Source organism: Astatotilapia calliptera, chromosome 17 (genome assembly GCF_964374335.1).
Source record: "Astatotilapia calliptera chromosome 17, fAstCal68.1, whole genome shotgun sequence".
In the NCBI taxonomy this organism is placed as follows: domain Eukaryota; kingdom Metazoa; phylum Chordata; class Actinopteri; order Cichliformes; family Cichlidae; genus Astatotilapia; species Astatotilapia calliptera.
This window is the reverse complement of record NC_137438.1, coordinates 38275574-38288688: the sequence shown is the minus strand read 5'-3', so window position 1 is coordinate 38288688 and position 13115 is coordinate 38275574. Positions and strand designations below refer to the sequence as shown.

At 41.0% G+C, this 13115-nt stretch overlaps 1 protein-coding gene across 2 annotated transcripts in view; it reads right to left on the bottom strand.

The window, feature by feature from the left end:
* Positions 1-13115, bottom strand: part of syn3 (synapsin III) — a 137509-nt gene that overhangs the window by 20661 nt on the left and 103733 nt on the right. For both annotated transcript variants that reach the window (XM_026147442.2, XM_026147441.2), the window contains exons 7-10: positions 10731-10793; positions 4057-4199; positions 3340-3414; positions 2992-3094 (exon numbers count right to left, since the gene is read on the bottom strand). In XM_026147442.2, the coding sequence (XP_026003227.2) occupies positions 2992-3094; positions 3340-3414; positions 4057-4199; positions 10731-10793 (384 nt within the window). The remainder of the gene's footprint in view (positions 1-2991; positions 3095-3339; positions 3415-4056; positions 4200-10730; positions 10794-13115) is intronic.

Genomic DNA, 13115 nt, shown 5'->3' with positions numbered 1-13115 from the left:
TGCTCGTTGAAAATGATGGTGCAGTTGAAGTTCAGGGCTGGCCAGAGGGTCATCCATTTCTGGGAAAACAACTTTAGCTTCAAGATCGCAACATGTGTGCTGTTCTCTTTTGCTAGCTTGAAGGCACAATATCTGAAATATCTCTGTCAACAGATCAAGTCACTCCCGATGGCTGAATCTGTAATATAATGATATTTTCTTACAATTAGGCCAACAATGTTCTAATCATTATTAGGCATAACATTAGCCCTTTAAGTTTTGTGTTGTTTCTGTGGACCAGTAGAAAAATATTACATTTGACATTGTAATTTAAAAAACTTTTTTTGTACTGATAATCTCAAAGACTTAGAAAGTTTTGTTGTTTTTCTTGCCTTAAGGCATCGTAGACCTACCTTTTATGTAAAGTCTGTTGAATTTACACGTGCTAAATTAAATAAAGTTTCTTTATAGTATTATGTGCCTGCTATTGTGTAGGCTCCCCATGTGCTGGGACTTCAGCAAGTGTCCTTTGGGGACGCGCAACCAAAATCTGACGGCGGGTCTTCTGGGCCCTGTGGGTTGTGGGATGGGAAGCCTCATGGATGCGCAGCTGCGCTGGGATCTGGCATTCATTGAGTGTTTGGTCGTTGTTGTGTTACTCAAGCCACACTTTTGTGGTGTGGTGAGGCTCCTGCCACTAGGGAGTGCCGTTGCTATGGGACGTGTTTTGATTGGTCTGCAACAATCTTCACAGTCTTGCCCAAAGAGATGGACTAACTGACACTGACTACACCAGCACAGCCATTCTACTTCATGTCATGTGGCTGACACATCCTGTCAGATCAGCTGTGTATATAAAATACTTTCTGTCATGTCATTTTGTCAAACGCTGTGGTGCACTGTGTCATGTTACATAACAATACTGCACCCCTATTATCTATACATTTCCCAGTGAAGTGACACAAGCTGGAGTTTGCCTCATGTTGATACCAGCTGCAGTAATGTGTTAATGAAGTGCTTCTGAGTAGCTCATTACTGTGCATTAGGGTGAGGTGTTACGGCTGCTGTCTTTGTTCTGACACCAAAAAACAGAAAGAAAGAAAACAGCTTCTGACTGTGACGGCCGACAGCTCTTCAACGTCGCACTTAATTAAATTCCATCTAGGGTTGGAGTAAAGGAGGAGGAAGTAATGCTTGTCAGGAAACATTGCTACTTGACTGTGTCGTGGGTTTCTCTGTCGTAGCAGCCTAGTACTGAGACTACACGCCCCTGGGGAGCTGATAGATACTTCCTGGGATAGTTTGAGGTCTTTTTTGCTTTCTCACAACCGCTCTCTCCCAGCACACAGATAGTCACCAGAGTGATGTCATGTTCTGATCCTAAGTTTGGGCATTTCAGATGTCCAGACTGGCTCATTTCCTCAGACTTGAAGGCATAGGAAGCTGCTCTAAAAACAAAACTGATTGCACACAACTATTTGTCTCTTGCTTCGCCCCTGGGAATAATTGTTAAAGGAAAATGTGCATTTCTGGGTAAGGTATTTACGATTTTAGATAAACAGATATTTTTTAAAAAGGACAGAAATCAAATTAAAAAAGAGAAATAAATAAACTGACAACCTTGATTAGAATCAATAAGCATTACAACAAATTATTGGAGTGGAACAAAAGTAAGACATACAGAAAGTGTGAGTTCCAGGGAAGCTCATCATAGTAACATATATGTGCAAGTTATTCCTTCTGTTGGGGCTGTGAGACCTGTGAGGCTGCTGGAGATGGCGTGTGTGTGTAACTATTAAATGATTTTCTTTATTTAATAGCGATAAATAAAGTGAGTTGACCCATAAAGCCCCATAACACATATTCCAAATAAATGAATTATATTTCTCATGTCATTATTGGGAAAAAAAAGTACGTAAGAATGTTATGTGAATGACCAACAATAATTTATCCAACTAATCTAACAGACAATGATAGCAACATAGATGTGTTGCTATGCTAACCTTTGCCATGTCAGATTGTATTTTCCATCCCTGGCTGTTCCAGTCTGCATGCATGATACTGTCTGCAGGGTGCAGGCATGATACGACCCCCAGGTTGCTCTCTGATGCATCTATTGGCATGTGAATGTTAAATAGTATAAATCTTAAATAGGATAAAGTGCTTGAGTGCACTTCAAAAACCCAGATGATCAAGGTGAGTCTCATGAATCTGAACAAGTAAAGATGTGTTCTGAAATTTTCAGACAGGACCTGAACACATGAGGCACCTGCATTCAGACAATTACACACTAAGCGATGTATATTTATGAGTTCCACCTTCTTTTTTGGCCCCTCTTAAATGACCTAAAAGCCCCACAGACTGCACCTTTAAACCATGCTTATGTGTAACATATGTTAAATGCTGTATATAGAGATACTGAACAGTGAACCTCTAGTGGCCCCAGTGGAAACCCCGTCCCAGGCACTGTTACTGCCACGCTCATCACATTGAAAGCCCAAACCTCCAACCAAACTGGTTGCGTCAAGTCACGCCATGACAGTTTTATTTGTCTACAAACTGCAAGCTACACTTCCACTGCCAAACTTTACCAGCAGACTCAAACAAACAGACTGGATTAGAAGATGAAGTGAGTCAACCGCTGACTCCTGATGTTGTTTTCATTCAGCTGCCCATGTTTGGTCTGCAGACTAATCGTTCTTTCAAGGCTGTGAAGATCATGTGCCAGCAAGTGTGGTTACACCCTTCCCGATTGACTTTCACCCATGATATGAAAAGTATTATCAGCAGGGAAAGAGAATGAATCCAAGGTAACGCTTACACAAACTGCTTTAGCCCTGTGATGCTGCTGAGAAGCGATCTAACTGCTGGTTAACCGTTATGTTTGCAAATGTCCTGAAACATGATGACAGATCTTATTTATCTAAAATACACTATAATGCAATGAAAGAGCAAGTTTCAGCCCCAGTTTCCTGAAACTCTCCTTGGAGCTGTAGATGAAAACACACTGACCTCGATAATGTAGTCGTTCCCGTCTTTTCCATGCACGGCCTTCACAGCGCAGATGTCTAGGCCCCCAAACATCTCAGCGCAGGAGTCTATCCACATACGATATCTGAAGCACAGGGACGCAAACAGCTGACTGTTTAAAACCCAATAATCACTACAGATATCATTAAAGGAAGAATGGACTTAACAGCTATAAATGTCAGTAAAGGCTTCCAAGACTTTTGGACAATGAGATAATCAGATTCATGCTTAAAAGTAGTGCCAGTGTATTCAATTGAACACAGATGTCTGAATGATTCAGTGTACTTAACAGATCTGCATTTTTCCAAGAGAATCTCTGAACCAGCTCACCTGTCAGTCATTGCGATCTGTTCCAACATGGCAGAACCTGTGTTGGCCTTCCAGTTACCAGAAATGGATGTTCTCCTGAAGGGGGGGCACCAGGAAATGAATTCATATTTCTGCAAAAAACAAGCTAAAATGCTCCAGCAACAGTTAATCGCTCCCAACTTTTGCTTTTCCCTCTCAAGGGGGAAGCTATCATCAGTTCATCAAGGATGGCCATTTTAATCCACACCTAGATAATGTTTGTGTGAAAGCCAATCAAAGACACGGTTTAATGGTGAGGGCAGGGAAAAAAATACGATGAGATAAGCCTTGGCTACTTTGCCCCCCCTCTCCGATTTCGGTTGAGCAATTGTTCAGATACAGTCTTGAAAGCTAAAAGGTTGAGCACAAATTCTTTGTTGTAATATGCTTGGCTGACAGGAATGTCTATGGCTTCCAGATGGGTGGAGCTGGGGCACGAGGCCATGAAAATCAAGGCATTAATGCTGAAAACTGCCTGGAATCCAAGAAAAGTGCTACTTTAACATATAATTTGCCATTATTGGTGAAACTGTTTATTTTCCAGATGATGCTTTATAAGAGTTCATTTCCCACTGGCTCCACATGCCTTGCTACCATTAACCTACTAAAACGCTTAAAATGTTTGCTTTCAAATTCACCTGCAATGCCACCAACAGCCACCAGAAGTTGGTTGCAGCAAGCCAATAAAAAACACCTTACATGTAAGCTTTGTAGTTGCTGCCGATCTTCTGGATCCTGATATCGTACTTGGACTGGATGTACGGCTCGGTGGTGGCGTACGTCCCTGCCAGAGCCACCACGCTGGTGATGTCCTGGAAGTCCTGTTGGTTTTCGACTTTAATCTGCAGGAGAGACGCCACTTGTTAGCGGGCAGCTAATTACAAAGGACGCTGCTGAAACTGGCAGCGGCTGCTTTAAAATCCCACAGGAATTTCACACTTGTACACAAGCTGGATAATGAGGGGTCCACGTATGGAAACATTGCCGGGGGCGGCTTTGAAACTACATCACCTCTTTCCCAGTTATTAAACAGTAGACTGCAGACGCAGACTAAGAGGGAAATGATGCAATGGGAGCCTATCGACACACAACATGTTTATATCATATAATTCAAAGCAATTTTTCAATTTCACCGTGAGATTATTAGGTAACAATGAGGTGTGACAGCGTAAAATACAGAGGAAACAAATATTTTCCTCCAGTGACAATTACCACTGAGGGCCATTTGTAGGAAACTAAGGCTCTCATATATTTTTAGAAGACTTACTCTGATGTTTCTTGTTGAGTGGTATTATTATTGTAATTTATGTTGATACAAAGATTAATGAGGTGTGCTTCCAATGGGAAACTGGGCATCCTAAGAGACAGTCACATCAATCGCCAACGTTATTGTGCGGCTACGAGTTTTCTTGTCTCAGGCACCAAACGAGTCAGTGCAGAGCATCCACTCACTCATCACCATCCCTCTCACTAGCACCATCACGGAGGAAGCAATGGGAACATTGCGCTTCCGTCATGATAAAACACAAACCAGATAAGGAAAACAGGAGGTTGATGTTTCCTCGGGGGTTTCGTCTTCTGTTTTTCTGTTCTTCAAATAGCACATCTAAAGGCAACCATTTTCCATACTGAAATGGTATGTACCATAAACAAAGTCTGTTTCTGTGTTTACACTGGGGCACTAAGTTTTCTGCAAATGGTAATATATAGAACACTTTAGATGATTCTGTGGACTAAACAGTTGCATATCCATTAGTCAAGAAGTCCCTTTATATACATCGACAGGGTTACCTCAATTTATGGTCAATTTTAGTTTAAAAAAAAAAAACAGCCAACACAGTCATACATAGTGTCGAAATGGTTCAGTTTGTTGCTATGGCACTGATGGGTTAGCCCACACTCCTATTTCTTTGTAATGTGCTTCAAAGAGAGATAAAAGAGGTTATGGAAAGGCAAGGCACAAGACACTTGTGTCTACATGCAACAATTTGTGAGGTCTTAAGCAACAGTTTAATTGTGTGTTTATAAGAGTTTTACTTTAATGCCCTTTCAAATCCCCCAAACTAGTAAAAACTAAGGACAAGTTGTCTGGGTGGAACAAAGGAATCCCAAGGAGATTTTGTTTTGTTTTCAAATGATGCAACCCACCTTCAGAAAATGAACACAAAAAAACGTCAATAGGAAAAGAAATAAGGAAAATCCGAAAAGAGTGACACCAATGACACCAGAACAATAAAAGTAAATTTTAATTTTTTAAAGACGGGTGGGCAGCTTTGATGGTGAATGTGGTCACATAAACAGTGTTGTCACTTTGATGGGTAATTACATAATGAGCGTGCTTGTCAAAACCCACATATGTCGCTGACGCTAAATCAGTGACTTTCTAAAATGAGCTTACAAGGCAGACTATGAAATAGCTTCAAATAAGCCAACAGATTTAAAAAAACATGACTGTATTTTCTTACAAAATATCCTTGGGATCCATATCAGATTTTAGAAAACAGCAACACAACTAATGCCTAGTTTGAAACACTTCTACCGCTTGCTGGTCATTAAGGAAATTATGGATTTTAACTGTGTGATGTTAGCTTCTCTGTTAGCTTTAACCACATTTTATTCCAAGACCTTCGCTAAAATACACGTACAGGATGCTTGTGCTTGTTATTAGTGGGTGTACTGTATTAAAAGAATGAACATCTTTAAGACTAGACATGGTTGAGTTAAACTGTGTTTATAGTCATGAATAGCTAATTAGAAAAGACGAAGAAGTAACCAAAATCTTGTTTATCTATTGTTTTCGGTGTTAAAAATGTCTATTCCCTGAGTGGTTGGGGGTTCTTGGAGGTTGCTTGCTGTTGCTAGGTGAAACTGGTCACAAAGCGAGTGCTGCACCAAAAAACTTTTTTTTTAAACCACTTTGGTCACTAGCAGACCGCTGTAGTCGCCTGTAGTTTGCAAGGAAGACACAGACATGTCTGCAAACGTTTGCTAACTGACTAACTTGCCAAACTTGTGAAGCTGTGACACAAACTGGAAACAAAGAACATTCTCCTTCAAAGTTGGTCTCCATTCCGGTTTGCGGTGTTGTAGCTAGAAACTGTCTCCCGACCAATTTCACCTCGCGACTGTCATAAACTAGGGCTGTCAACGTTTATGCATTAACGCTCGTGAATCCGTTGTCACGATTAACATTGTTAATGCAATTAACCCATCTGGAGCACAGAATGGACAAAGTTTGTACAAACTGCCCGAAATGCCCTGACAGTGACATTTCAGGGATTTTGAGTCAGTCTGCGCTCCAGATGGGTTAATTTCAATAAAAATGTTAACTGCGTTGCTCATGACGATGGATTAATGCGCATTAATGCGTTAACATTGACAGCCCCATCATAAACCGTTTTTCACGTGACCCGTCAGCATCATATGTTCATAATGCCAGACAAGTTAATATCACATGGTTAGCTGTCACGTCACTGTAAAACCTGAAAAGACACCTTACCGATTAAGATCCAATACAGACATTTTTTAACAGAAAGTAACTCTTCTTCCTCTCTCAAGCAAAACATTGAATCCATCTTTTGCTCATTTCTTTAGTTTTCCACCATAGTGGTAGCTTATAGCGCCTACTGCTAGCTAGTGTTAGCAAACTTTAGACATTGACTTGTAAGTTTTACTTCATATGTGACATGCTATGTGTTAGCATGTCACATATGTTGTGCTGTGTTATGTAAACACAGCACAACCAAATTACATAAAAAACCCAATCAAATGCAGTAACATTATACTAACTGTGTCTGCTCAGATTAACATTCGCTGTCATTAGCATCCAGTCAAACCAGGGCAAGTGAGGCTTCATAGGAAAACCTAGAGAATGTGCTTTGTAGGTGTGGTGGAATTAAGGCACGACGGGACCACAGAGCCATGTTTTGAGCCATCTTTATTTAACATTTGCATCACACCACCACAACCGCACACCAACCACTGAGTCCCCGTGTTTTGACACGGCGGGCGTGATTGCGGATGCCGTGCAGGTGCGTCCGCGCGGCACCGCAGACCACGCCCCACCACACAAGGTAATAAATTCAGTGCTTCGTATATAAAGGAAAATATGCATAGTATGTGTGTGTTTTTTTTTTTTGTTTTGTTTTTTTTTAAAGAATTCACTAAATAGCTTGTATTTTATTTACTAAGCTTTCTCCTGGTTTGTGTTAGAGTTTCCCTAAATTGCTAAAACACCAAATTCCACTCTTTGCCATGAGAACCAACATGCTGAACGTACTGAACGTACATTCTTTTAGGACATAATTTGCAGATATTATTTTACCCTTTTTCCAATACTTTAGATACACTCACATTCATTCAGTTCTCACTGTGACGTACTTGTGTTGCGCAAGGGTAAGCACAGGTGGCAGATTTCAGTGCTTACACATAACAATGAACCATTTTTCACACTTGCTAATGAAGTGATCAGACGAGTGTATGCCACGTCAGGGCGCACAGGCACCATGGTGAGTTGAAGACCGATACCACAAAACAGATAGTAACAAGCTGAGATGCACAAGAGGAAATGTGTGGGGGGGAGTTGGTGGATGAGGAAGATGGAAAGGCGGCAGAAGGCAAGAAGAGGAAGACCAACAGTGCATTTCAGATAAAATACAAGCAGCTGTGAAAGATCATGTCCTTGGTAAACAGGACAACCCAACATAAAGAAACTTCGTGCTCACGACACTCAGATTGAAAAACTGGGTTTTGTGTTCACAGATTTCAGAACTGCAACTGTGAAAAACTGTAAAAACACTAAAGGCGCATGTCATCAAATAATACAGTCAGTGTTTCTTATAGAAACACGAAAAGACCAGAAGCTAAAATAACAAAATCCACTGACTACAGCAATGTGACTGAAAGAGTACGTCATGGTAGCAAAAGCAGAAGCTGACCACAAGGAACTGGTCCAGTTGTGAGCGGTAGGCACACAAACCTGTCCAGAGACTTACGCAATTCCTCTGAGTCAACAAACAAACTGCAATGATGCAGACAGAAACAGAAGGTAAGCCGGAAAAGGTGAAGCACTGGCACAGAAATGAAGAGCTGTGCCTGGTGGTGAAACTGGTGGTTAGTGTCCAGATAACATGACATACCACCTCCATTACAGAGGCCTGCTGCTCTAATAGCGTAATGGGAAAGCTGAGTAGAAAGGCTCACTCTCTACTGCTGTTTGTCAAATGAAAAAGGCAAAGTGTGTAATTATATTTTAATATGTAAACTGTAATCAGATAAACATATACAAACACTGCTATTAGTTACAGGTAACAATACCACAGTAATATCAACATGACTTGTCCTTAGCTGATGTCATTAATGTGTGTTTCATTAATGGAGACAGCCTATGACAACCCAACAAAACAAAATATGGCAATATTACTTTGAGCTGTAGATTTTCTATTTCTATTAAATTCCAGTAAATGTCTGAAATCAGTTACCGAAAGGTCATAAGGTGAACAACCTCAGCAATTATATATTATACAGCATATGCATAATATGTTTGAGAAACTAGCAAAAAAAGAAACAAAATAGCAGCAAAATGTGTAAATGTTGACCTACAGTAAGCTATAAAGGCTTTCCATTTACGGGTTTAAGAGTCCCAACCATAAACTGTACATAAAAGATGGATGTCACCGACATGATGTCACCACTCGTTTCTCATTTCACTTTCTAAAGCCTTAAATTGAACTTTTGGTTGCCGCTATGTTGCTTTCGTGGAGGCAGACTTGGCCATATTTGAATAAGAAAATTAAGTGGTCAGTTTTCAACTAATGCTAGCAAGGCTTGGCAAAATGCATTAATAAACTGTATGTATGCAACAGAGCAACACACACACATACAGCGGTATTTGCTCTTTAACTAATAAAACATGAGAATTTCTCTTAGAATAAGTGGTTGTGAGGTCCAGTTCACTAACTCTAAATTAGCAGAGGTGATGCCTAGCAGTGATCAGCTGTCAGTTAAAGCTGTAATGTCCATTAGCTAAAATCTTGCCACTACCTCAGCCATTTTTTTATACATCTGGATGTAATTAGGTATTTTAACAAGGGACTCGCTTTCAGAACCCTCAGGTGGGCATTCAGTGAACTGCAATTTTCTAGCACTCAGCCTAAGAGGTTACGACTTAGATTAGAATAGATTAGATAAAACTTTATTATTCCTCGGGTGGGTTCCTCCGGGAAATTCGGTGTAGAGTACTACTTGTAATGTGGTTAAGTTCTACTTTAGTATTATTTATAATCAATATATGAGACTTACTGGCACATTCAATTTCTTTGCTCCACCTTGAAGGGTTTTTCTCTCAAAAGCAAATAAAATTGTAGTGACCTAAATATTCATTCTCTGAGTTCTGTGAGGTCTGTGGGGCAAAGCAAGATCTTAGTCTGAAAGGACTTTCCAAGTTCCCCATGAGGCTCATGGGAAATTCTATAGCATGTCTGGCTTCTGAACAGGAAACCAAGCCCACAGACGAGGGAAAAAGACATAAAGAAAGTGTCGCTCCTTGTATATTTAAATACGGGAGAAAGGGGAGAGGCTAAATGTGTGAATTATGTCATTGTGTCAAGAGTGTGACTCCATGTCTTGAAATAAATAAATCACATACGCAAAATATCCACAGTTCATTTCTCATTATGTATTTAACAGAGATGATTAGCATCAGTCCAGTTATTTCTATGCAGCAATCACGGTAAATGGTTGGAAACTGTTAGTCAGGCTATTGTGTAACAAAGCACTAAAACTGTTTGTCCACCAGGTTAACACTTAGATATCAACTTAGTTTGACCCCAGGAACACATTACTGACTTTACAACTTTACTGTAAGAGCAATTTGGCTACTGTGGCCGATTTGAACCCTTACAGAGATGTCTGCAAAAACTAGAACAGACAGCAGTTTAGGCTTCAGACCTCCTGTCTGAACCTCAGACCAACCGAAGCTGTCCAGATAGTATCATGTTTAATTTGCATATATGGAATAAAGACAACTTGATTGGATGAGGTCAAAATGATTTTGATGTCTGGGAGCAGCCAGAATTTAATTTTGATAGTGCTTTAAACAGATACGGACCAGTTTACATCTTTTATTTGCTCATTTGGGTGACTGCATGAAGCCTGACAGAGGAGGATGGAGAGGGAAAAGAAGGGAGAGCCTTGCCTCAGGTTTCATAACTAAAGGCTCCGCCCTAAAACGGGTGGATTAGATTGAAATCTCTGATTATTCCCTCTGAATTATTCTTAGACACAAATATAGGTCATCCAACTAATTAGGTTTCTTTTGTAAAGGGTTGATAACATTAGTAAACAGCATTATTCAAATCGTAAAGGAGACTCACCTTTCCCATGCCGGCGTGGGCGTGGCCCATCTTCACAACCACAGGGAAGGATGGACTTGTGAGCTGTAAAAAAACAAAACAGTGGGGTTTCACAACAACCGTATAATTCAAAATGATCAATACAGTGTCAACGATGCATATATGATAATATCATAGTGTGTAACTGTTCTTTCTGTCTGCCTCTGCATCTCGTTTGCGTCTGACCACCAAGCTCTCAGGACTCAACAAAGACAGAAGCAAAGTCATTTGTTACCATTACTGCTATAATTGTTTCATAGATACTACAATAACATAGTTATTGTACATTATTTTGACCACAATAATTTGATGTGTGATATAATGTGATGTGAAAATCAGATATCATCACGCTACGGATCTTTTCGCAGCTCTCGCTTCACTTACTGCGGCACAACAAACCATGTGAGAAGATTTTGTCTGCTTATTGCAGAAGAAAAAAGGTAAATCCAGGGTGAACGTCTGTGGTGTTCAAACAATACCTGACTACGGGAAGGCGTTTACTGCAGCTCACACTTCAAACTGATTCATCTAGCACTTTAAAACAACAGAACTGAGCAGTGCTGCACATTAAAATGACAGAAGTACGACTGAAGCCATCTCCTGCAAAGGGTCTTGGTGTGATTGTTTTGCACCCGAGTGCAATTACCGTGTTTCGATCTGCACATATGACCCGAAAAAAAAGCTGCGACCCATAGTAAGACCACACCTGGATCCCCTTCAGTTCGCTTATCAGCCTCGTCTCGGAACAGAGGACGCCATCATCTACCTGCTCAATCGTGTCTACACCCATCTGGACCAGCCGGCGAGCACTGTGAGGGTCATGTTTTTTGACTTTTCCAGTGCTTTCAACACCATCAGGCCGACCCTCCTGGGTGATAAGTTAGCAGCGATGCAGGTGGATGCTTCTCTGGTGTCCTGGATTGTTGATTACCTGACAGGAAGACCACAATATGTACGTCTCCCACAGTGTGTGTCTGACAAGGTGATCAGCAACACAGGGGCACCACAGGGGACTGTCCTCTCCCCCTTCCTCTTCACCCTCTACACCACAGACTTCAGCCACTGCACAGAGACCTGCCATCTTCAGAAGTTTTCTGATGACTCTGCGGTGGTTGGATGCATCAGCAGGGATGATGAGACAGAGTACCGGGCTGTGGTCGACTCCTTTGTCACGTGGTGTGAGCAGAATCATCTGCAGCTCAACGTGGCAAAGACCAAGGAACTGATCGTGGACTTCAGGAAGACCAGGAAACACTTGACCCCTGTTTCAATCCAGGGGGTCAGTGTTGACATTGTGGAGGACTATAAATACCTTGGAGTACACATTGACAATAAACTGGACTGGGCTAAAAACACCACAGCACTTTACAGGAAGGGCCAGAGTCGTCTCTATTTTTTGAGGCGACTGAGGTCCTTCAACATCTGCCAGAAAATGCTGAGGATTTTCTATGAGTCTGTTGTGGCCAGTGCGATCCTCTATGCTGTTGCATGCTGGGGGAGCAGGCTGAGGGTCGCAGATGCCAACAGACTTAATAAACTGATCCGTAAGGCCAGCAATGTTGTGGGGATGGAGCTGGACTCCCTCAAGGTGGTGTCGGAGAGGCGGATGCTGTCCAAGATAAAGACAATGTTGGATAACACCTCCCACCCACTCCATGACATGCTGGTCAGTCACAGGAGCTCGTTCAGTGAGAGACTGAGATTACCGAAAAGCACCACTGAACGACACAGGAAATCATTCCTGCCTGTGGCCATCTCCCTGTACAACGCATCCACTTAACACACTGTTTGCTGCTACAACTACACATGTTTCTTTTCCAACTATTTATTTATGAGTGACTTATGTATGTATGTATGTATATATATGTATATATTGTACTATTCTTAGTTAGTGTATTGTCTGTCTTGTCTTAATGTTAGTTTAAAATGGAGCACTGTAACAAAAAATAATTTCCCCCAGGGATCAATAAAGTATTCTGATTCTGATTCTGATTCTGAAAAGAAATGTAAAAATGTATCCGCTTTTGATTTACGGCCTGAAAATGGTCTAAAAAGCACAGCAGTGAAAACATCCAAGGACTTGGATGTTACGCCAGTGATAAAGTCAAAGGTCAAATACATATTTTCTTTTTCAGTAGTCTGCTTAATGTTCCATGACCTTTTACACAGTCACTGTAACATAACAATCACATACTGTATCATCACCAAATACAGCTGCTATGCTTCTGGCAGCAGCATTTATGATTTATGAGAAAAATATTTAGCTCTTTAACATCTGAAATGTATTCTTGTCTAGTTCTACGGATCTACTGAGTGTCATTATTGAAATCTGTCAACACAAACAACAACTCTGACATATATTTTCTT